General features: G+C 45.5%; 1 protein-coding gene across 1 annotated transcript in view; it reads left to right on the forward strand.

Moving 5' to 3' along the window:
* The window catches only part of CERT1 (ceramide transporter 1), a 540904-nt gene that overhangs the window by 311908 nt on the left and 203295 nt on the right, over positions 1-25701 (forward strand). Inside the window, 1 exon segment of the mRNA XM_030193269.1 lies at positions 19356-19448. Within this exon segment, the coding sequence (XP_030049129.1) occupies positions 19356-19448 (93 nt within the window).

A 25701-nucleotide genomic window follows, 5' to 3' on the forward strand; every position in this document is an offset into this window, starting at 1 on the left:
CCTAGTGTTTTTGGAAAGCGTAAACAGATGCCTCACATCTACCCGTTCCACTCCACTCATTATTTTATAGACCTCTATCATATCTCCCCTCAGCCGCCTTTTCTCCAAGCTGAAGAGCCCTAGCTGCTTTAGCCTTTCCTCATAGGGAAGTCGTCCCATCCCCTTTATCATTTTCGTCACCCTTCTCTGCACCTTTTCTAATTTGACCAGAATTGAACAGTGTTCGAGGTGTGGTTGCACCATTGAGCGATACAAAGGCATTATAACATCCTCATTTTTGTTTTCCATTCCTTTCCTAATAATACCTAACATTCTATTTGCTTTCTTAGCCGCAGCAGCACACTGAGCAGAAGGTTTCAAGGTATCATCAACAATGACACCTAGATCCCTTTCTTGGTCTTTGACTCCTAACGTGGAACCTTGCATGACGTAGCTGTAATTCGGGTTCCTCTTTCCCACATGCATCACTTTACGTTTAATGTGAGCAAGTGCAATCTGCCATTTAGGTCCTCTTGTAATTTTTCACAATCCTCCCGCGATTTAATGACTTTGAATAACTTTGTGTTGTCAGCAAATTTAATTACCTCACTAGTTACTCCCATCTCTAGGTCATTTATAAACATGTTAAAAAGCAGCGGTCCCAGCACAGAGCCCTGGGGAACCCCACTAACTACTCTTCTCCATTGAGAATACTGACTATTTAACCCTACTGTCTGTTTTCTATCTTTTAACCAGTATTTAATCCACAATAGAACACTACCTCCTATCCCATGACTCTCCAATTTCCTCTGGAGTTTTTCATGAGGTATTTTGTCAAAGCCTTCTGAAAATCCAGATACACAATATCAACCGGCTCACCTTTATACATATGTTTGTTCACCCCTTCAAAGAAATGTAGTAGATTGGTGAGGCAAGATTTCCCTTCACTAAATCCATGTTGACTTTATCTCATTAATCCATGCTTTTGAATATGCTCTGTAATTTTGTTCTTAATAATAGTCTCTACCATTTTGCCCGGCACCGACATCAGACTCACCGGTCTATTATTTCCTGGATCTCCTCTGGAACCTTTTTAAAAAATTGGCGTTACATTGGCCACCCTCCAATCTTCCGGTACCACACTCAATTTTAAGGATAAATTACATATTACTAACAATAGCTCCCCAAGTTCATTTTTCAGTTCTGTCAGTACTCTGGGATGAATACCATCCGGTCCAGGAGATTTGCTACTCTTCAATTTGTAGAACTGCCCAATTACATTCGCCAGGTTTACAGAGAATTCATTAAGTTTCTCCGACTCGTCATCTTCGAATACCATTTCTGGCACCGGTATCCCACCCAAATCTTCCTCGGTGAAGACTGAAGCAAAGAATTAATTTAATCTCTCCTCTATGGCTTTGTCTTCCCTGATCGCCCCTTTTACTCTTCAGTCATCTAGCGGTCCAACCGATTCTTTTGCCGGCTTCCTGCTTTTTTTTATTTCATTTTAATGCTTAAACAGAATATACTGTCAAGTGTAATACAGCCAAGAAAATACAATTTAAAGAAAAATAAAAGAGATATCCTCTCTCCTAGTAATAACTATACAGCTTTCTTAGACCACAACAGCATGAAAAAGGGGAGGCTAGGAATTAGAGAAGATTATAAGGCAATTAACAATCAAGTTAAGGCATCATATTTCCCAAAGTTCTTTCTATTTTAATGATTTTGAGTCCAGAAAAGACTTCAGCTGCTCCGGCGTATAGAAGACATATTTAACTTGGGCCATCCGTATAATACATTTGCATGGGTAAGCTAATAAAAAAGTGCCTCCTAACTCTTTCATTCTTATAGTCAGAAAATCTTTCCTCCTCTGTTGCGTCACCTTAGTGACATCTGGATATAACCAAATTTTTTCTCCTCCAAACTGATAATTAGTAGATTTGAAGTAAAGTCTCATGATTGAGTTCAAATCCTGTTCAAATATGAAGGAGACTATCAATGTAGCTCCTTCAATGACATTTTCTAAAGATTGTTCCAAAATTGCTGAAATATTGTTCACATCAATATCATCTTTTTCTGTAGCTTTCCTTGCCCTTTCTACTCCTTTAGGTTTACTACGAATATAATAAATTTTGTTAATAGGGGGAATTGCTTCCTGTGGAAGTTTAAAATTTTCTAAAAGAAATCTTTTAAACAAGTCCAATGGATTTTATCCCAAGGAGTATGAGGAAATTTAGCACCCGCAAATTCAGTCTTCTGTTATAGTTTTCTATCATTTCGATTTTTCTACGAAATTCAGAATTGTCCTTTACCACTACTAATTTGAACTCCTGTATTTGTTCTATTTCAGTCTGTAAAGTTGAAACTTTCAATGACAAATCTTGTTTAACCAGTTCTACTGAATCTTTTAATTCTTCAATTTTAACGTTTAGAACCTTTACCTCTCCAGAGGATCTCTGCAAAGTTGAATCCATTTCCAGGAGTTTTAGCCAAATCTTATCTAGTTTCTGCTCTGAAGTTCCTTCCAGAGATTGTGAGTCTCTGGAGCTCAGCGGCGTGTGTAGTTGACTCAGTTCCCCGCTGGGCTTCCCTCCGAACACACGTCCGTTAGTCGTCTGGATAGCCGCCTGAGTCGCTAACGCCGCTGGATATGGAGGAATCATTGATGTTGATGGAGGGGACAGCGAGATCTCATTGTCCCGCGGTTGTTCTGCTTCCCCGGTCACCACCGCTGCAGATTCTGTCTCCCTCTGCACTCGGGAAATCCAGGGGAAGAAACGCTCAAGATCTGGTTGAATCGGGGAGGAAGTCGAGGTAGGCAGGGGCACTAACCTCAGTATACCTTTACGTTTTGAATGTAGCATTTTGTAAATAAAGAAACCTTTTTTTTCTATTTACCCTTGAAAAACCAGCTTAGAGCGAATTATACTTCTCCCGTTCTCGACGCCATCTTGACAGGCCCCCCCCCCCCCGGCTTCCTGCTGAGTCATTCCGTGTCAAGTGGACCAGGGGTCCCCACCTCACCATCTCAGATTTTGATGAAATTTGGTACATAGTTTCTTTATGATAAAAATCTAAGCTGTGCAAACTTTTAGTTCAAAAGACTAAAAATTGGAGGTTCTAGGGGACCTCAAGTAAAGGGTTGCAAAATGTCGCCTGAGCAAAAATGACATTTTGGGCCAACTTCCAGAAGCTGTAAAACTGGAAGTTTTAGTAGTACAAGGGGGATATTTGGAGAACCTGCACTACTTTTAGGGCTTAATGAACTGGCAAAACCCCATGATCCTAGTCCTCTTACTTTTTGAATGGTTTAGGCTCAAACTTTGCCAAAAAAAACGGCAAAAATCAATTTACAGCGATGTTGAGGCTGCTGTAGTTTCTAAACTAGTTGGCCTTTCAGGTTGATTTTTAGTAGGTGTACTAAATGCACGGCTGTAATGAAGCATTCCAATTTGCAGCACTTTCCTTCAAGTGGTTGAAACATTATAAGCGTTCAAAGTTGGTATAAAAAGCATTTTTGCCCATTTTGGGCTATTTTTGATGCCCTTGATCTCCAGTGGGACAGCTTCAATATTCTTTCTTTTAGCACCATTAGAAAGAGCAGATTTCCTTCTATCAGAATATGTAGTTTTCAATTTGGAGTCTCTCCATATATGGATTGCAAAAAAAGTGTTTTTTGGCCAGTATTGTTGAACGATAGATGAAACGGATATAGGGCCCATCGATGTTTCTAATTGCTGTATAAGTCACTCTGTTGCTTTAAGCATGCGTTGGTCCATGGTGGCTACGCCACTACCAATTCAATAGGAAGTGGCAACCTCATCGCCAAGAGGTCACGCCCGATAGCCAGGCAAGTCCAGCCACTTGGCACAGGTTCCCAAGCCTGAAGGTGGGCATCTTACTTGAGGTTCCCAAGCCTCATTTGGTTGTCTTTGCCTAGTTTCTCAAGCCTAATGGGGGTGTCTTAATGGTTCCCAAGTAAAACCTCAGTGCTGAAGTGACAAGAATTTTTCACTGATAAGTTTCACTACTGTTTCTGGAAATGTATACTGTCGTCCAAGTGCTGTAGTTGCTGGTACTAGAAGAACTGCTAGAATATGCTGTTCAGAAATCCAACAAGATTCTCTTCTGCTAGGCCAATGAAATGATCGTGCAGGCCCGCATGGATGCATAAAGTTGACCAAGGCATCATGTTCTTCAAATGATGTGTCACAGACATTGCCAATCCACCATTTGTTGTCATAAACACAGGCAACATACTGCCCAGGCTGAAGTTGAGACACATTTATGCCAGGTACACTCACTGGGTCATCTGACTGACAAAGTTTGACAACAAATGAGGAGGAATCATTTGACACTCTACTGACTGAAATTTGGTTCAAGTCAATGGGAATAAACTGGTGATTTTCACGAGTTCCAGCAACTGTGGAAGCTTTACTGAATCTTTCCTCTTGTGCAGATCTTGAAGATTCAATTTCATCCTTGGAAACAAAAATGAACTTGATTTTATTTATTTTATTATCCAATCTGTTATAATTGTTGTTTTATTGACTACTGATCTGGCGTTTATGTATCCTACTTGAATTATTTGGTAAGGGTCCGTTTTTGACGTGTTGATTTTGATTAGTTGTCGTTCCTTTATTTTAGTTGGATCCTTGTTTCCCTTCTGTTGTGGTTGTCCACGTGTCGGTGGTTTTCCTTTGTTAGAATTGTTGTCGGTTTGGTAATGTGTATAGTTTCATATTAGTCTTTGGTGTGTGTGTAGTATGGGTATCATGGTGCATTCGATGAGTGGATTGGATATAGTTGTGTGAATCAGTGTTATGAAATAGAATAGTAGGAGTAGTTTGTGTGTATTCATCAGGTCAGCTTCCTGAGATTAGCGACAGGTCATGGAGGTTTAATAGACTGAAGTGAAAGAGAGCCTGTCAAGTGATCTTTTAGCTTGCTTAGCAACCCATCAGCTCTGCATGGTTTTCTACATGCAATACAGTCTTTCAAAAAGTTGGAGCTTTTTTTCCTAGCTTTTCATCATAGATTCTGCTAATTGCATTAACAGATGCCGATGAATATAGAACTCATCTTATATGGATGACATATGGCATCTTTTGAAACCTCATCCAGAGTTTCCACTTCCTCTGTAGCCTAAGGGACCTAGCTTGGTTGCACTCATCAGGTTTACATGAGGACATCCATTCAGAATTAGCAGACATCTCTTATACAGGGAATTCCTTATTTGGTGACTTAGTAGAAGAGACCGCTAACATTATAAAACATCACTGCTCCACTCTTCAGGATCTTTCTGCTATCCTGCCTTCTTTTGTCCTCAAGGTGCATCACTTTGAATCAGTACTGTAGCACTTTCTATTACTGCTATCCTGCCTTCTTTTCTCCTCAAGGTACACTACTTTGAATCAGTACTGTAAGTCTTTTTATTACTATAAGAGTGTTTTATTATTGTCAAAAACATTCTCAGCAGATCCAGTGCTCTGTTTTATCAAGCCTTATCAAAGTGAAAGGACTCAACCAGTGGTGTGCTAGTAAATGTTTAACAACAGGCTCTCTCCCCGGTCCCCCTCTGCGCCCCCCCCCCCCCCCCCCCAAATTACAGAGCTGGCTATAGCCGGGGAGAGAGCCTGGGGGGGTGGCAATGCATTCCTCCAGGAAAAAAAAATTAAATGATCCCAGGTTCCAATCTAATTCATGTTTAATGAGCGATAAAATGCCATAAATAAGTAAATAAATATAAACTTTTAATGTTGAGCACCTGATTCTCAAAGTGAACATATTCCAAACACTATAATGAAAATAAAATGATTTTTTTCTACCTTTGTTGTCTGGTGACTGTTTTTCTGATCATGCTGGCCCAGTATCCGATTCTGCTGCTATCTGTCCTCTTAACTCCGTTTCCAGGGCTTCCTTTCCATTTATTTCTTTCCTTTCCTCCTTTCTTCTCCATTTCTGGTCCTCAGCTTCTGCCTATTTTCTTCATCCATGTGCAGTTTTTCTCCTCTCTTCCTTTCCCCTCAACTCATCTCCTTCCTCACTCTTCCCTCCCCTCCATCCATGTCCAGCATTTCTTCTCCTCCCCTCTTCTCCCCTGCCCTCCATTCACCCATGTCCAGCAGTGACCCTCCTCTCCCCTGCCCTCCATCCAACCATGTCCAGCAGTGACCCTCCTCTCCCCTGCCCTCCATCCACCCATGTCCAGCAGTGACCCTCCTCTCCTCTCCCCTGCCCTGCATGCACCCATACCCAGCGTGACCCTTAGTTCTCTCCTCTCCCTTCACCCATGCCCAGCGACTCCCTTCTCTCCTCTGCCACCCCCTCCCGAGTTGTCAGCGAATTCTCCTCCCTCCCTCCCTCCCTCCCTCCGGATCCAGTCCCTCACCGACTCCTTGTTCTTCTAATTCTTCTGGGCAGGCAGTCTTGCCTGCCCGCTGACTCTCATCTCTCCCCCGCTGCTGATTCGCGTTTCAAAATGGCTGCTGAGACTTCAGTAGAAGTCACGCGAGGCCGCCTCGAAGAAAAAGGAATCGGTGAGCGGGACCGGATCCGGAGGGAAGGAGGAGAGCCAGAGCCGGCTCGCGATATTTAACAACCGGCTCGCAAGTCGGTAGAAAGATTAACAACCGGCTCTTGCGAGCCGGCTCCAGCACACCACTGGACTCAACTGAAGCAAGCTACGCTTGCCTAGTCAAAGCTGCATGCACCTTTTTGACTTTGATCCACTTTTACAGTCATGACCCCCTGCAGAACATGCATCTTGGTCTCCTTTAAGGGGGGATAGGGAGGGCCCCCTTTTCCCTTTCGTCCTGGGAAAGTCACTGTAGATTACTGGATTTTGAGCGTAGTCATGACAGATTACAGTCTCGGGTTCGTTTCCCAGACTTCAGATCAGCCTTTATTTTGGATCCAACTTCCCTACTCTCAAATGCTTTTGTACTTGGGGTATTTTCTGATGGACTTGAATTTGTTTCTTCTGAAGGAGAAGTTTAAAATGAATACTTTCCCTCCACTTTATTGCCTAAAGAAAGGAAGACTGGCTTTGTAGCATAGATTTTTGGGAAGTGTACAGACATATTCAAATCCATCCTTACTAAAGAGAGTTTCTAAGATTCATCCTGGAATCTAGTGGCCTTCTCCAAAATCAAGCACTATCCTTCATGGAAAAGACAGTATATCTCCTGTAGACTCTAGACTTTATCAATTTCCAAAATCTTTGTGCCATATGAATAAGGGGAAAGAGAATGGGGTTTGATATACTGCCTTTCTGTGACAGTTTACATATTATATATACAGGTACTTATTTTGTACCTGGTGCTGTGGAAGGGTAAATAACTTGTCCAGAACCACAAGGAGCTGCAATGGGAATCAAAATCACTTTCCCCTGGTTCTTAGCCAACTGCACTAACCATTAGACTACTCCATTCACCTACCAGTTCCTATATAGTTATACAGTGCAGTCAAAAGTCTGTTTACTAGAGGACGGAATGCAAGCCCTCATTTCACATTTCCACAGTGTTCAAGTAGCACTAGTAGTCATGGCCAGAGCCTGATTACAGATGTTGGGTAATATAGCTGCTGCTGTCCAGCAATCTCAGGTTTGGCTCAAAATGAATATAATTAATTTTCATCCTCTTTATTGTATTGAATGTTCCCTTTGTTCCCATCACAATATTGACTAGTCCTAACCACACATGCTTCCAAGAGAGACTGAGGGGCTCATACTGATGCTCACCACATGTAAAAAATGTGGCTGAAGTCTGAGGAGCTCTATATCAACCACTTGGAGCTTCATGCTGTTTACTATCCCTTCAATTTTTTTCTGCTCGTTTTCCACAGCACATATGTGTTAATTTAGGCAGATAACTAGGTAAGTGTTTTATGTCTTATAATCAGCAAAGATTTTAGACTTTCAGAGCCATACACATACAAATACAAGCTGCTTGTACCCCTAAGAGTTATTACAACCGTATAACCAACATACTCAGCAAGGGACTTCAGCTTCACAAGTGTCTCTAGACTCAGCAACTGTGCAGACTGTTTTTCAGGAGAGGACCCTTCAGGTCAGCCTGTTCATTAGCAGCATATATGCAAAACTTCCCCTCTACTGCTTCATTCTTCCATTCTCTGAATATCGGATCTAGCTCTGTAGGTACCTGTGGGTGCTAACCACCCCCAGTATTGGGCAAGCTTCTTCATTATGTCCAGGAAGAGAGTGATTTGGCACTCCCAGTCATTATGAAATGTTGGCACCTGTGCCTCTGAGTGTCTAACTTCAATGGGCTGGCATTTCCCTGGATGTGGCATTTTCTGTATGCATACCCTCCATCCCTCATATCAAAAACTGCACAAATTCCAACAACAGCAAAGTTCCATAATACTATATTGGCCACAGCAGTACCGGTTTTCTCTTTCCACCACACAAGTTCTAGGGTTGTCTGCCATTGATCGTTCAATGTGAAGGACATCTTTATCCAAATCTGAAGTTTCTATCCCTCATACTGTGGAATTTTTTTCATTTATTTATTATTTATTTAGTTTCATCAAAATTACAAGAAAACATCTTGGTTGGAAAAGCAACATAAAAATTAAACTTCCATATCATCAAGCTGATCAATCCATAGACTGGTGGGTTGTGTCCATCTACCAGCAGGTGGAGATAGAGAGCAAACTTTTGCCTCCCTATATGTGGTCATGTGCTGCCGGAAACTCCCCAGTATGTTCTCTATCTCAGCAGGTGGTGGTCACACACAGCAGCAGCAGCTCTGGCTAGGCCTCCAAGCCTAATTTTTAGGTTTTGTTGAGTGCCTGGGGTTGAGGGCTCTTTTGAGCAAGTGCAAACCTGGTGGTACCAGGTCCCTCCTTTTCTCCCCCCTCCCGCTGGCTCCGTTAAAAAAAAAAAAAAAAAAAAATTTTTAAACGTCTTTAAAGGCGTTTATTTCGACGTTTATTTAAGCGTCTATTGCAGCTACTCACTGGGACACCAGGTCGTTACAACTCGGAGCGGACAGCAGGTAATTTTACCTTTTTATAGCGGGCGGGGGTTCCCCGATTCTTCTCCTCGTGGCACATGGCGTCGGAGGGCGAGGGCGCAAAGGGTCGCTCCCCGGGTCGCTTGAGCGCTTCTAGAGGGGATGCGGGGGTCTTAAAGCCTGATTCGCCCTTGTTGGGTGGCAGTTTCGTGACCGATGAATGTCCCGGTCCTTCCTCCGGCGTGGCGGTTTTTCCCGCCATAAACGCCCATCCCCCGCTCCTCGCCTCCGCCATTTTGGCCGGCCACGCGGCTCGGACGGCTTCTTCTTGGGCCGCCCTTGAGGTTGGAGACATTAATGCCATGAACGCCCTTAATTTGGGCGACGGCACAGAAGCGGCTAAAGTTAAGAGCCGTTCTTCCCGCGCGGCTCCTTCGCGGAGTTTCGCGCCGGACGCCATTTTGGATGCGCAGCAGGCCTCTCCCCCGCTGTTGCGAGCGCCGGTTGAGAGTGCGCCTAGGGCTGTTGCCCAGGCTGCGGAAGTGCACAGTCTGGGGGGTTTCTCCCCCGAGTTTGTTTTGCTGCTGCATCAGGCCTTCCTCATGCACAACGCTGCCCCCGCTCCCTCGTCTGGTAAAGAGGTTGAGGTTCCCAGAGGTAAACGCCCTCGGGTTGATTCCCAGGCCTTGGAGGAATTTGTCTCCTCCGATGTAGATGAGGGCAGCGTGTCTGAGGTCTCCCAACGGTCCTTTGCGGATTCCTTGGAGGAGACGGATCCCCGCTCGGATGGAGCGGATGACCCCTCTGCAGCGCGGCTTTTTCGCCCAGAGGATTTGCCCAACCTGTTGTTACAGGCCATGGACACTTTGAAGATTTCCTCTCCGGAGGACGTCTCTCCCTCAGCCCCTGTTGGCTCTGCCATTATGCTGGGGACGAAGCGCCCGCCTAGAACCTTCCACGTGCATGATGCCATGCACACCTTAATTTCGGCTCAATGGGATGTCCCAGAAGCGAGCCTTAAAGTGGCTAGGGCTATGTCCCGCCTCTATCCTTTGGCTGTGAGTGAACGTGAGGCCTATCTGTGGCCTACCGTGGATTCTTTAATCACTGCGGTGACTAAGAAAACGGCATTGCCGGTGGAAGGTGGCACGGCCCTAAAGGACGCCCAAGACAGGAGATTGGAGGCGGCCTTAAGGTCGTCCTTTGAGGCGGCTGCTTTAAGTTTGCAGGCCTCAGTTTGCGGATCCTATGTGGCCAGGGCGTGCCTGACTATGGTGCAGCGGGCTTCCCCCTCGGATCATTCCTTGAGGGATGATTGGCCAGCCCTGGAATCGGGCTTAGCCTATGTGGCAGACTTGCTGTATGATGTCTTGAGAGCCTCAGCTAAAGGCATGGCTCAGACAGTCTCTGCGCGGCGGTGGCTTTGGCTGAAACATTGGTCTGCTGACCACGCCTCTAAATCCCGCCTGGCTAGGTTGCCTTTTAAAGGCAAGCTGCTCTTTGGGGTCGAGCTGGACAAAATCGTGACCGATCTCGGCACATCTAAGGGCAAGAAGTTACCAGAGGTCAGGGCTCGGGCTAGTGCTCGTCCCGGTACCTCCAGAGGACGGTTTCAGGAAGCCCGTCGGTACCGCCCGGGCAGGTCGGGGTCTTCTGCCCCCTCTTCCTTTAAGAGGCATTTCTCCCCCAAGCAGCGTTCCTTTCGCAGAGACCGCCGTCCCGGAGGTGCTCCCTCCGGTCCTCCCCCAGGGTCTCGTACCCAATGACGGGGTCTTGGTCCACGCCCCAGTGCAGATTGGAGGACGGCTGTCCTCGTTTCTGGGCGAGTGGACCACAATAACTTCAGACGCTTGGGTGCTGGAAGTCATCAGAGACGGCTACAAGCTAGAGTTCTGCCGACCCTTAAGAGACGGGTTTGTACTCTCTCCCTGCAAGTCTCCGGTCAAAGCTGTGGCAGTGCAGCAGACTTTGGACAATCTGATCCGCCTGGGTGCGGTCGTTCCGGTGCCAGAAAGTCAGCTTGGCAAGGGGCGTTACTCCATTTACTTTGTGGTACCAAAGAAAGGAGGTTCTGTCCGGCCTATCCTCGACCTCAAAGGGGTCAATCGGGCCTTGAAAGTGCGGCACTTTCGCATGGAGACTCTCCGCTCTGTTATAGCGGCAGTGAAGGCAGGGGAGTACCTGGCTTCCTTGGACATCAAGGAAGCGTACCTGCATATTCCCATCTGGCCTCCTCATCAACGCTTTCTGCGTTTTGCAGTCCTGGGCCGACACTTCCAGTTCAGAGCCCTCCCGTTCGGGTTGGCTACTGCTCCGCGGACCTTTTCCAAAGTAATGGTGGTCATAGCGGCCTTCCTGCGAAAGGAAGGAGTACAAGTCCATCCTTATCTGGACGACTGGTTGATCCGAGCCCCCTCTTATGCAGAGTGCGGCAAAGCTGTGGACCGGGTAGTTGCTCTTTTGAGCTCCCTGGGATGGATCATCAACTGGGAGAAGAGCCAGCTGCGCCCGACTCAGTCCCTGGAGTATCTGGGAGTTCGATTCGACACCCAAGTGGGCAGAGTGTTCCTGCCAGACAATCGGATTGTCAAACTTCAGGCTCAGGTGGACCAGTTCCTGGTAGCCTCTCCTCTTCGGGCTTGGGACTATGTGCAGCTGTTGGGCTCTATGACGGCCACGATGGAAGTAGTGCCCTGGGCCAGGGCTCATATGAGACCACTACAACACTCTCTGCTGCAGCGCTGGACTCCGATGTCGGAGGATTATGCGGTGCGTCTTCCCTTGGATCCAGCAGTGCGCAAGGCGCTGAGCTGGTGGATGCAGGCAGACAAGTTGTCTGCAGGAATGCCTCTGGTGACCCCAGAGTGGATTGTCGTCACGACGGACGCCTCATTGTCGGGCTGGGGAGCCCACTGCTTGGGAAGGACAGCGCAGGGGCTCTGGTCTCCTGCAGAGGCGAAGTGGTCTATCAACCTCCTGGAACTCAGAGCCATTCGGTTGGCGCTTTTGGAGTTCATCCCGGTACTGGTGCTGAAGCCTGTACGGGTACTGTCGGACAATGCCACGGCTGTGGCCTATGTCAACCGCCAGGGAGGTACCAAGAGCGCCCCTCTAGCCAAGGAGGCTATGAGTCTATGCCAGTGGGCGGAAGCGAACCTGGAACAGCTGTCAGCGGCCCACATTGCCGGAGTCATGAATGTCAAGGCGGACTTTCTCAGTCGCCATACCTTGGAGCCCGGAGAGTGGCAGCTATCTGCTCAGGCGTTCTTGGACATCACGAAGCGCTGGGGCCAGCCGAGCCTAGATCTGATGGCGTCATCGGCCAATTGCCAAGTGCCGCGCTTCTTCAGCAGAGGACGGGACCCTCGATCCCTGGGAGTAGATGCTCTTCTCCAACAATGGCCGACACAAGAGCTTCTCTATGTGTTCCCACCCTGGCCCATGTTGGGCAGGGTCCTAGACCGGGTGGCAAGACATCCCGGCAGGATAATCCTGGTGGGTCCGGATTGGCCCAGACGTCCCTGGTATGCGGACTTGATCAGGCTCTCAATCGACGATCCTCTGCGGCTGCCAGTGGAGCAGGGCCTGTTACATCAGGGTCCCGTGGTGATGGAGGATCCCTCCCCCTTTGGTCTTACGGCCTGGCTATTGAGCGGCAGCGTCTGAGGAAGAAGGGCTTCTCAGACAAGGTCATCGCCACTATGCTGAGAGCGAGGAAACGCTCTACTTCTACTGCTTACGCCAGGGTTTGGCGTATCTTTGCAGCGTGGTGTGAAGCAGGCTCACTTTCTCCCTTCACTGCTCCAATTTCTTCAGTGTTGGCGTTCCTGCAAGAAGGTCTGGACAAAGGCCTGTCGCTCAGTTCCCTTAAGGTCCAGGTAGCGGCTCTGGCTTGCTTCAGGGGCCGCCTGAAGGGTGCTTCCCTGGCTTCCCAGCCAGATGTGGTGCGCTTTCTCAAGGGAGTTAATCACCTGCGCCCTCCTCTGCACTCAGTGGTGCCTGCGTGGAATCTCAACCTGGTGCTAAGAGCATTGCAGAAGCCGCCGTTTGAACCCTTGTCGAGGGCATCTCTGAAAGACCTGACGTTGAAAGCAGTCTTTTTGGTGGCTATCACTTCAGCCAGAAGAGTTTCCGAGCTCCAGGCGCTCTCATGTCGAGAGCCTTTTCTGCAGTTCACTGAGGCAGGAGTGACTATTCGCACAGTGCCTTCCTTTCTGCCCAAGATTGTTTCTCGCTTCCATGTGAATCAGCAGCTCTGTCTCCCTTCCTTTCGTAGGGAGGACTACCCAGAGGAGTACTCTGCTCTTAAATATCTGGATGTGAGACGAGTCATCATCAGATACTTGGAAGTGACCAATGATTTCCGGAAATCGGATCATCTGTTTGTCCTGTTTGCAGGTCCTCGTAGGGGTCTGCAGGCTGCTAAGCCTACAGTGGCAAGATGGGTCAAGGAAGCCATTGCAGCGGCTTATGTGGCCGCAGGGAAGGTGCCGCCTATCCAGCTGAAGGCTCACTCCACAAGAGCTCAGGCGGCCTCGATGGCAGAGGCCGGTTCCGTCTCCTTGGAAGAGATATGCAAGGCGGCAACTTGGGCTTCGGCCCATACATTCTCCAAGCATTACCGCTTGACTGTGGCTGCTCGGGCGGAGGCCCGGTTTGGAGCTTCAGTGTTGCGGTCAGGGATTTCTATGTCCCGCCCTGGGTGAGTACTGCTTCGGTACATCCCACCAGTCTATGGATTGATCAGCTTGATGATATGGAAGGTAAAATTATGTATAATCATACCTGATAATTTTCTTTCCATTAATCATAGCTGATCAATCCATAGCCCCTCCCAGATATCTGTATTGTTTTATTCTGGTTGCATTTCAGGTTCAAGTTTACTCTTCAGTTACTTCAGAAAGACTTCGTGTTCAAGTTTTTTCACTTGGATTCTTCAAGAGTTAAGACGAGTTTGTGTTACAGTGAGCTGCTGCATTCCTCTCCCCTCCGTTTTACGGGGCTGGATTGAGACTTATAATTCTGCCGGCACTCCCTCCCGCTTCGTGCGGCTGTAGGGCAGTTTTGTACCCCTCCCGCTTCGGCGGTGTTCGGGTCAGTCAGCTCCTCCCGCGGTTGCGGTTGCAGGATAAGCCAGATCCCCCCGCATCGGCGGGGTGGTGTCCCTCCCCCGCTCCGCGGGGATGAGCTGGACGGATTCCCCTCCCCCACTTGTGTGGGGATGAGCTGGGTTAATTCCCCTCCCCCGTTTCGGCGGTGGTGAGCTGGGCAGAGTGTCCCTTCGTGGGTGTAATTCTCTAAGTGCTGAGTCCTGCGGATGGAGCTTTGATATCGACATACTGAGGAGTTTCCGGCAGCACATGACCACATATAGGGAGGCAAAAGTTTGCTCTCTATCTCCACCTGCTGGTAGATGGACACAACCCACCAGTCTATGGATTGATCAGCTATGATTAATGGAAAGAAAATTATCAGGTATGATTATACATAATTTTACCTTATATCATTGAAGATTAACAATCTATTAGGTAACTATTGATACTCAAGTCCATAAATTGGAAATCCAAGATTTAGGAATACAAGGAGAATGGAAAAAACACATTTAGGAAATTAAATTAAATTAACGCAGATTCTATTGAGATGAGTTACTTATTCCTTTAACGCTTATCCTTTTTTGCCGAAGTTATAAGGGCTGATACATGTGCAGGCTCTGTAAACACATATTTCTTCCCATCAAGTCTTACTATACATTTGCAGGGGTACCTTAAAATAAAGGTGCCCCCAATTGTATTATTTCAGACTTAAGGAGCAAGAATTGTTTCCTCCGTCTCCTTGTCTCCTTAGAGACATCAGGAAATAATAATATCTTATAACCCAAAAAGGGTTTTTCTCTATTGCGAAAGAAAAGACGGAAGATCCAATTTTTATCTGGTAACAATGCAACGGTACCAACCAAAGTTGCTGCCGTTGCTAATTCGGAATCAGAAGTCTCAAGCAAAAGAGATACGTCTATTGGAGTTTCAGGAATTTGATTCAGTTCCTTTCCTGGGACATAATAAGCAGAAATAAATGGTGGTAAGTTCTGATCTGATATATTCAAAATATCTCGCAAGTATCTCTTTAACATATCAAGAGGAGGAACAGTCTTTATCCTGGGAAAATTTACAAATCTTAAATTGTGACTTTTAGTATAGTTATCAGATATTTCCATTGTTTTCCTAAGATTAGTCAAGTCGTTTGTCATCAGAGGTTGTAGTATTTCCAATTTCATAATCCTTTGGTCAGCCTTTTCAGCTTTACTATCCATATCTTTAGTCTTTTCCTCCATCTTTCTTAAATCTTTCTCTAGTAAATTCACTTTTGGAACAGTTTCATTAGCCTGTTTCAAGAAAGAATGTCCCAAGGCAGAAACTAAGTCCCATAATTTGTCTAGAGTAACCTCCTTTGGTTTGACAACTAATTCCTTAGGTATTTCAAACCTCTCAGACGCCTTCACAGGGATCTCGCTCTGTCCTTCGGTACCTCTCCTCGCATTCCACGGTGGTAGCGTTTCTCCCGCTTGCGATGAAAGCGAGTCCTCCACTCGACGATCTTCCGGGTCCACACCACCTTCACTGGGAGACCCCATCGAGTCAGCAAGAAAGGAGCTTGCTCCAACCGGTTGAGGAGGTGGAGTCCGCATAACGGGGCTGAGAATGGTATCTAACCCAGGGGAGACCGAATCTCTTAACACGCCGGACATCCCAACTGGCAGCGTCCCGCTTTCTGAAGCAACTCTCTGCGGTCGAGCAAAGCGGTCCATAGGACCAGGTAAAGAGGGAGTTGGTAGCGAGGCTCTGGCTATCATTCTTCCCCTACGTTTAGGCATTGTAGCAGCAGCAGTAGAAACGCGACACAGCGTCTCAATAGGGTGCGGCCATCTTGGATCCAGCTTTTACCATACTGTGGAATTTGAGCAGTGTTTAGCCTTTTTCTAGGTCAACATAACATAATCATAGCCATACTGGGTCAGACCAATGATCCACCTAGCCCAGTATCCTGCTTCCAACAGAGACCAATCCATGTCCACAAGTACTTGGCAGAATCCCAAAGAGTAGCAAGATTCCATGCTACCAATCCCAGGGATAAGTTGTGGCTTTCCCCATGTCTGTCTTAATAGCAGGTTATGGACTTTGATTCTAGGAAATTGACCAGACCTTTTTTTAAACCCAGTTACTCTGTTAACACGTCCTCCAGCAATGAGTTCCAAAGCTTAGCTACTCATTGTGTGAAAAAATATATTTTCTCCTAGTCGTTTTAAAAGTATCACTATGTAACTTCATGGGGTGTCTCCCTAGTCTTTGTACTTTTTGAAAGACTGAGTAATTGATTCATGTTTACCCATTCTTTTCCACTCAGAATTTTCTAGACCTCTGTCATATTGCCCCTCAGCCGTGTCACTTCCAAGTTGAAGAGCCCTAACCTCTTAAGCCTATTCTCATATGAGAAGAGTTCCGTCCCCTTAATCATTTTGGCTGTCCTTTATTTTAACCTTTTCTAATTCTGCTATAACTTTTAGAGATACGTCAACCAAAAATGCACACAGTACCCAAGGTGAGTTTGCACCATCGAGTGATACAGAGGTATTATAATGTCTCCTATTTTCTATCCCTTTCCTAATAATTTCTAGCATTCTGTTTGCTTTTTTGGCCCCACTTCACACTGAGCAGAAGATTTCAAAGTGTTGTCCACAATGACAATATGTTTACCAAAGCTTTTCTAAGACATTCTGATCACTGCAGAAAAACCCATCTATTAAGTGTACGTATGCTTTCAAATGGAAAAGATTTTCTATCTGGTGTTCCATGGATGGTCATAACTCAACTATGTATTAGACTAGCACCATACTTTATGCCATCTACTCCAGGCATCCTTAATCAGAAAGGTGATGAAATTCAAGAATGCATGAGATAAACACAGAGGAACACTATATAGAAATGGATGGAATCCAATTAAAGTAAAATTTAAATGACCTCATAACTGGAGTGAACTTTGATGGCAGCTTCAGATTTTGGGACGTATGACCAATGCCAGGCAGATTTCTACAGTCCAAGTCCTGTAAATGACAAAAGAGATCAGGATCAAGGCTGGCATGAGCTTTGGCAACTCTAGTAGATGGGAAATAGAACCGATGCCAAGCAGACTTCTGTGATCTGCCCCAAAATTGGAAGGGAAAGACAGAGTAAATATACCAGTGTTAAATCATGAAGACATGGAACCTGTGCAGAGTGCCAGATTCATCTCTTGGCACTTGTTGGGCAGACTGGATGAACTGTTCAGGTCTTTATCTGCTGACATTTTACTATGCAAACTATGCAAGACATTTCAGCATACGCTCCGCCTATCATGTTCCATTTGATAGGTCTCTAGCTTGTAGGTGTCCTGTCCTTTTATGTATCATAAAAGGATGTCATGTTAAGCCCCTTGTTCTTTGGGACCTTATTCTTGTTATAACTTCCTAGTAGCTGTTAACCTCTGCTAGAAGAGAGATTGAAATCCAAGCACTTGTAGGTTATGAGCCATATACACAATTTCATCATGAATAGTTAGCAAACATCCCAAGTTTTTACCTAAGGTAGTAACATTGTGTCCAAAACCTCAACAGCTCACATGAGAGAGCCTTCTATATGCCATACTGTAAATGGGCTCTCGCATACTGTCTTAAAAAATGAGTCAATCAGGAAGTCTATATAGTTGTTATTTTTTTCTCCTTTGACCCCAATAAGATTGGCATACAGGTCACCAAAAGACACTTGCAAATTGGATGGCATCTTACATACAGTTTGGTTATAAAAAAAAAAAAAAGAGGTGCTCACCAAATTGGAACCATCACAACTACAGTGGCTCTCCTAAAGTTTGCTTCACTGGATACAATTTGTAAAGCAGCAATATTGGTCCTCACTTCGTTTTTCTGCTTCACCTAAATTTTGACATATTGCATAAAGATGCGAGCAGCCCTGAACTTGGGAATCACGTGCTTGTATGCCTGAGTAAATCGTGCTTGTTGATGCAAAGCATTGTTGTTCATCTGAACAGATGTTTTCCATAAACAGCAAGATTGATCAGGCACACAATTCCTCCTGCCTCCCTGAGAGTTGCTTAAATGAGGAGCCAAGGAGATCACTATGTGTGGGAAAAGCCGTGCACGCACAGAACTTTACACTAAGTTATGAGCTCTGGAAGAACTGTTTTTCCCCAGCAATGAGCAATGTCATGACCTTGTATATTTCATTAATCCTGCTATTGAAAACATTTGTTAGAGCAGCAATGCTTTTCCAGTTTTCTTTTGTGCAATTAGCCATTGTACAGTATAGTTTCAAGATCTGGCTTTTTCTGATTACCAGGTAATCAACAGAGTACACTAATTGTTATGTAGACATGTATTGCTATAGATAAAAGCTGTTTAATCGAACACATTTGAGAAGTGTGAGGAGGACTGTTGGCACTGTGGAAGGGAAGGAGTTTGCAGAGCTGTGGAGGTCACCTACCCCCAGATCCTACCTGCCCAGATTTCCTCCCTCATGCTCACCATGCACTCTCCTTGGTCCTCCTCCACCATAGAAACAAAAAGGGGGTCCTCCTCCACCATAGCCAGGAGCAGAAAATGTAACAAAAACAAAATCATGGAACCTGTGAGCTGGTTCATATACACCACATCTGTGATTGCCCTGCTTCTAATTTTCACAAAGGTGTGGTGTTACCAAGGAAACCCATATAAGGGGCAGGTGGCCATAGGATCTGTTGCTACAGATGGGCAGTAGCTGAACATCACAGCAGATGGTGACGTAATGTCTTCAGAATATGAATCTGGAGACAGTGGTCTAAGCCTACATCTTGGTCTGTGTGTTAGCACATGACCAAAATAAAATAATTATTTGAGGTAAGTATGAAACAACAGTGTTTATATGAATGGCTTTAGCAGAGATGCCAACTTAGCCAATTCCAGGCAAGAGAGTTTGGGATCATCCTAGATTTCTGACCACACCATTCCAGTTTATTATTGGACATGCAGCACTCATTTCAGTGGGGAGAATGAGGCAGTTCAAAACCCACATGGTTTTGGAATGTAAGTTCAAAATTAGGACTGGCTAAAATAATCTCTAGCCTTGAACTGGGTAGCTTGATATCTCTGCTATAGTTGACTGTTGTACACCACCTAGATATGCATTGACAGTACAGGTGGTATAAAAGTAAACAGTATTTCACAAAATCTTTTCAGAAAGTTAAGTTTGAGACATACAAATAAACATCATCCTCTAAAACTATCCTTCCCCTTCCCCCACTGCATAAACATACACTTAATTTTATAAAAAGATTAATAGCTCTTGTTTAGATTGATTTATGTGTTTGTTACAGGAAGTTGAAAAAAGAAGAAGAATAGAAGAGGCATATAAAAATGCCATGACAGAATTAAAGAAAAAATCCCATTTTGGAGGACCAGACTACGAGGTAGGCAGTCTACTTTTCTTCCAAAACTGCATGGTGTTAAAGACGTATTTGCACTCCTATGTGAGGAAAGTGTTAGTACAATTTACTTTAAAAAAAAAAAAGTATACAAGCAGCCCTACTGGGAAACTAAGAGTTTGTATTCTTCAGAGTACAATACAATCGGATAGTATTTATGTGACAGCAAGGCTTAATTGAGGAGGTGTCAAACTGCATTCCTGAAGGGCTGTAAACCAGTCAGGTTTTCACGATATTCATAATGAATATTCATTTTATCTTTGCATGCAGTCTATTGTATACAAATATGTGTAATACATCAAGGATATCCTCTAGGATTGTGGTCTGATACCCATGTCAAAATGAAAACATAAAAGGAAGTCTAGTTAGTTGGCAGTTTTAAGCACTTTGTAACTGTTTCTCCAGTGCAGACTTCAACAGATGGGAAGAGAAAGATGTAGTGTAGGTTAACGAATGACACAGGGACAAAGTTTGGCCCCATCCCCGCAAACTCTGTCCCGGTCCACAGAAGCCTTGAACAGTTGATTTTATATTTAAATCTTTGTATTATAGTATAAACAGGAACAATATTTAGTTCAGTCTTAATGCCAAATGTGACTGAAGCAAGGCTTCAGAGAATTCCAACAAAACGCTATAAATAAATACACATTCAGTCTGATAGTTTCTCCCATCTTATAATAAAAATGTCTCGACTGGAGTCCCCTGCCTGTGATACCAAACGACCTGAGGCACACACCACAAAGGATCTTTTCCTTCTGCTCAGCATCAACTAAAACAATTCCTTTTTTTTGTTTTTTTTACATCTGAGTTAGGGAGTAAGATCAGTGATTTATCAAAACAGCTATTTGAAAACGTAAAATAATAGTAATAATAATAAAAATGATATTTTTAAAAGTATGCCAGTCATCAGACAATAATTAAAATTGTTAAGATCACTCACAGTTGGGGGGGGGGGGCACCTTATTGTGGTCTTCACAATGTCTGACGGTGTTCCTCCTGGGCTCACGCACGCTGCTCTCTTTGATTAGTCCTCCTGGGTCCTCTAGCCAAGTCCTGACTCCTCCTCCTCAGACAGCTCTGCTGCTGTGCTGCCTGCAACTCTCTTAATGCCACACTGAATAACCCACAAAATGGCATGCAGTGGTGGCAGTAGCGTGAAATGAAAGACAAAAAGTGACCAGAGTCCTCTTCTGTTTGATGTCGTGCATGATGGGTGGGGCGGGGAGTATTGACGTGCCACTCCAGGGAGGAGTTCAGGAAGGACTGTGTGCATGCATGCATGCATGCCTGCACATGTCCACTGCAGGCAGGGAGCAGCAGAATGGGATGGAGAGGAGGCCAGATTACGGTTGGAAGTTACCCAGCTGTAAAACAGCGGTAAAAGGGCATCTGTTTTACAGCGGGTGCAGGGATTAGTACCACTCCTGCAGGGAACTAATTGCTGTTTGCATCCACGGTAAAATACAGAAAAAGTTTGCAGTTCCTGCAATGTAACTGCAGTTTATCGCTACTACCCGTTCCTGTGTCAGTCTCTAGTGTAGGTGTAAACAGGGTATTTATAAATAAATAGAAGCCATGCTTGGTGATACAGTGAGGTCTGAACTGACATGGGAGGCCACCAGCAGCAGTCTTCAGTGCTGACAGGCTCATGCAGTCTCGTGGCTGCAGTGGGACTAAAAGATTCTAAACTAACAGATGTTGTATTTCAGTGAGTGATCTGAGAAATTTTAAAACTAAATGTGAAGAAAGGGCTTCCTACAAAGTGATAACTGTTGGAAGTTCCGTTTGCCAGTTAGAGCTGTTTGGTGGAAGATGTACACTGTACAGCTGCACTGGTAGCATGGGAGAAAATTTAATACCAAATTTGAAAATTCTGCTGGGTGATTTCTCCAGGGAACTTCTGAAATAAGTAAAGAAATATTAGAGAATCTCTTATACAACCTCATTCAAGTGCTGGTAAGACGATGACTGAGTGAGGACAGCATGACTGATGAGATGCTGGTGAGAGAAGAAAACTCAAGCATTACAAGGAACCGTGGTACACTTGACTTCTTCAACTTTGGCGTCTCCAGATGCGTTCAGCCTATCTGTGTACCCAAACGACCCTAACTATTTATAAAGATACTGCCAACTCAATGACTGAGTGAGGACAGCATGACTGAGATGCTGGTGAGAGAAGAAAACTCAAGCATTACAAGGAACTGTGGTACACGTGACATCTTCAGCTTAGACAGGCTGAACGCATCTGGAGATGCCAGTGTACCCAGACGGCCCTAGCTATTTATAAAGATACTGCCAACTCATATAAACTAACAATCCTAACGTCTAAAAAGAATTACTGCTCTTTTAGGATAACCAAAGCACCAAATACAATACTTTATCATAATCAAACTCTGAAATTCTTGACTACGTCATGTCCCCCATCCGCTGACCCATTTAACACTTCCTTCTAGTCAAAACCTCGCAAACTATTTCCAAAATATAATCATTACTCATCGTAATTCTTTCTCTACAACATCATTGGTGATGCCAAGTAGCACCCCATTGAACTCTGTTTTAGCAATTAGTTTATTTAACTTCCTTTCAAAACCCTTCTAAATCTCAGTTTAATATAATACAGGGTATGAAAACTACAACTGCATCTCATGATCCTATACCCTCCATTTTCATTCAACGATCGGCCCAAGTACTAGGCCTATTTATTTTACACATGATCACTTCTTTCTTAGCGGGGAAGGTCCCAGACACATGGAAGCATGCTATCTTATGGCCCAAGTTAAGACTCCTCTAAATTCATTTCAGATAAAGGGAATTACTGCCCTATTGCTAATCTTCCTTTCCTTGTCAAAATCATAGAAACAATTCACACACAACTTCAAGGCTTTCTTTCCAAAACAAGCACTTTTCACCCACATCAAACCAGTGGCATAGCAACAGGTGGGCCGGGGCCCATCCACTTAGGGCTCAGGCCCACCCAACAGCAGCACATATTTAGTGCTAGCTAGTGGGGATCCCAAGCTTCGCCAGCTGAAGACCTCCCCCTGATGGTGCTGAAAACACTGCTTTCCACTTCAGCAGTCTAAGCTTCCTAAGCTGCTGATACTGGCCTCATCGCATTGGGGGGGGGGGGGGGGAGAGGGGAGGAGAACACTTGGTGCCCACCTACTTCTTGACTAGGCCCACCCAAAATCTGCTGTCTGGCTACGCCCCTGCATCAAACAGGATTCAGACCACACCACAATACTGAAACTGCTCTATTAGGCATTGTCATGGCTGTGACCGTGCCCTTGCATCCAGACTCACCTTTTTTCCAGTGATCTGGCACTTTGGCTTCTCCGGACTGCCTTGGCCCTGCATTGATGCATCTGCCGTCTGGTGTTCCTGCTATCCTAGCCTCACTCTGGTGTTCCTGCTATCCAAGCCTCATTACAGTCTATTCAAGCCTCATTCGAAGTTGTGACATCATCAGCAAAGTCCTTTAAAAAGCACTTTGGAACTCTCATGCCTTGCCTTTGCAACAGGTCTTTTAACGTTGTCTTCATGTTCCCTGTTTGGATCCAAGTCCTGCTTTGCTTTATTCCTGTGCCTTTCCAGCTTGGCTTTGTTCCTGTGAGTCTTGTCCCTGAATGCTTATTCCTGTGTTTCTGTGTCTTGTAACTGAAAGTCTTGTTTCTTAACCATGTTCCTGAAGGCTTTGCTTCTTTGTGTGGTTTCCCTTTACCCTTTGCTTTCTTTATCTGATGTTTGAATTTGAGTGGCAGTGTAGCCCAGCCTCGAGTTGCTTCCTTGTGTGGCTTCACTTTACCTTTTGAGTGGCTGGGTGGCCCAGCCTCGAGTTGCTTTCTTGTGTGGCTTCACTTTACCTTTTGAGTGGCTGTGTGGCCCAGCCTCGAGTTGCTTTCTTGTGTGGCTTCACTTTACCTTTTGAGTGGCTGTGTGGCCCAGCCTCAAGTTGCTTCCTTCTATGGCTCCCCTTTACCCCCGTCTGTTCCTGATTCCTGTTCCGGCTAAGCCAAGTCTGTTCCTGTTGCCAAGCCAAGTCTGTTCCTGACTCCTGTTCCTGTTGCCAAGCCTGTTCCTGCTGCCAAGCCAAGCCTGTTCCTGTTCCTGCTGCCAAGCCAAGCCTGTTCCTGTTCCTGCTGCCAAGCCAAGCCTGTTCCTGTTCCTGCTGCCAAGCCAAGCCTGTTCCTGACTCCTGTTCCTGCTGCCAAGCCAAGCCTGTTCCTGACTCCTGTTCCTGCTGCCAAGCCAAGCCTGTTCCTGCTGCCCAGCCAAGCCTGTTCCTGACTCCTGTTCCTGCTGCCCAGCCAAGCCTGTTCCTGACTCCTGTTCCTGCTGCCCAGCCAAGCCTGTTCCTGACTCCTGTTCCTGCTGCCAAGCCAAAGCTCTGTTCCTGACTCCTGTTCCTGCTGCCAAGCCAAAGCTCTGTTCCTGACTCCTGTTCCTGCTGCCCAGCCAAGCCTGTTCCTGACTCCTGTTCCTGCTGCCAAGCCAAAGCTCTGTTCCTGACTCCTGTTCCTGCTGCCAAGCCAAAGCTCTGTTCCTGACTCCTGTTCCTGCTGCCAAGCCAAGCCTGTTCCTGCTGCCAAGCCAAACCTGTTCCTGACTCCTGTTCCTGCTGCCAAGCCAAGCCTGTTCCTGACTCCTGTTCCTGCTGCCCAGCCAAGCCTGTTCCTGACTCCTGTTCCTGCTGCCCAGCCAAGCCTGTTCCTGACTCCTGTTCCTGCTGCCAAGCCAAAGCTCTGTTCCTGACTCCTGTTCCTGCTGCCAAGCCAAAGCTCTGTTCCTGATTCCTGTTCCTGCTGCCAAGCCAAAGCTCTGTTCCTGCCTTGTTGATAGTCTGCTCCTGCTTTGTCTTTGGTCTGTATCTTCTGTTCCTAAGCTTAGATTGTGTTGTCTTGCCTAGTCCTGATTTGTTCTGACACTTGCCCTGTGCCAGTCTAGGTGACTTGTCTGCCACAGCCTCGGCATTGCTACTTGCGTTCACAGTCAGTTAGACCAAAAGAGATGATCTATATTGATCTCACTCTATCTGCAGCATTCGACCTGGTTGATCATAGTTTTCTTTTAGATAGACTCTACCAAATAGGAATTCGAGATCAGGGACTAGACTGATTTAAATCTTATTTTCTCAGTCATTCATACACAGTTCAATTGTAGAATCCAAAATCAAAGCTATTCACTCTTGCCTCAGGAGTCCCACAAGGATCAATCCTTTCATTTATTTATTTAACACAAGCCGTAAAGCCCGTTAACAACGGGCAACATTTCTGTTGTGCGTAATGTAATGAAATAGCCAAACGGGCAATATGTTTTATTTCTGAAATGTAAAGAGAGAGAGAGAGTGTGTATATGTGTGTGTGAGAGAGAGAGAAAGACAGAGAACGTGTGTGTGTGTGTGTGTGAGTAAGTAAGTGTGTGAGAGAGACAGAGAAAGTGTGTTTGTGTGCGTCTGTGTGAATGAGAGAGTGTGAGAGTGAGTTGAGTGAGAGTGTGTATATATATATATATATGTGTGTGTGTGTGAGAGAGAGACAGAGAAAGTGTGTGTGTGCGTCTGTGTGAAACAGAGTGTGATAGTGAGTTGAGTGAGAGTGTGTATATGTGTGAGAGAGAGACCGAGAAAGTGTGTGTGTGCGTCTGTGTGAAACAGAGTGTGATAGTGAGTTGAGTGAGAGTGTGTATATGTGTGAGTGTGTGAGAGAGAGACATAGAAAGTGTGAGTGTGTGCAAGAGAGAGTGTGAGTGAGTTGAAAGAGAGACAGAGTGTGTGTATATGTGTGTGTGAGAGAGAAAGCGTGTGTGTGTGCGTCTGTGTGAAAGAGTGAGAGTGAGTTGAGAGAGTGAGAGTGTGTATATGTGTGTGTGCGAGAGACAGATGAAGTGTGTGTGCATCTGTGTGAAAGAGAGTGTGAGAGTGAGTTGAGAGAGTGAGTGTGTATATGTGTGTGAGAGAGAGACATTGAAAGTGTGTGTGCGTGCTTCTGTGTGCAAGAGAGTGTGAGTGAGTTGACAGAGAGACAGAGAGTGTGTGTATGTGTGTGTGAGTGTGTGAGACAGAAAGCGTGTGTGTGCGTCTGTGTGAAAGAGAGTGTGAGTGTGTATATGTGTGAGACAGAGACAGATGAAGTGTGTGTGCATCTGTGTGAAAGAGAGAGTGTGAGAGTGAGTTGAGAGTGTGTATATGTGTGAGTGTGTGAGAGACAGTGTGTGTGCGCCCGTCTGTGTGAAAGAAAGA

This window comes from Microcaecilia unicolor, chromosome 2, assembly GCF_901765095.1.
Source record: "Microcaecilia unicolor chromosome 2, aMicUni1.1, whole genome shotgun sequence".
Classification (NCBI taxonomy): domain Eukaryota; kingdom Metazoa; phylum Chordata; class Amphibia; order Gymnophiona; family Siphonopidae; genus Microcaecilia; species Microcaecilia unicolor.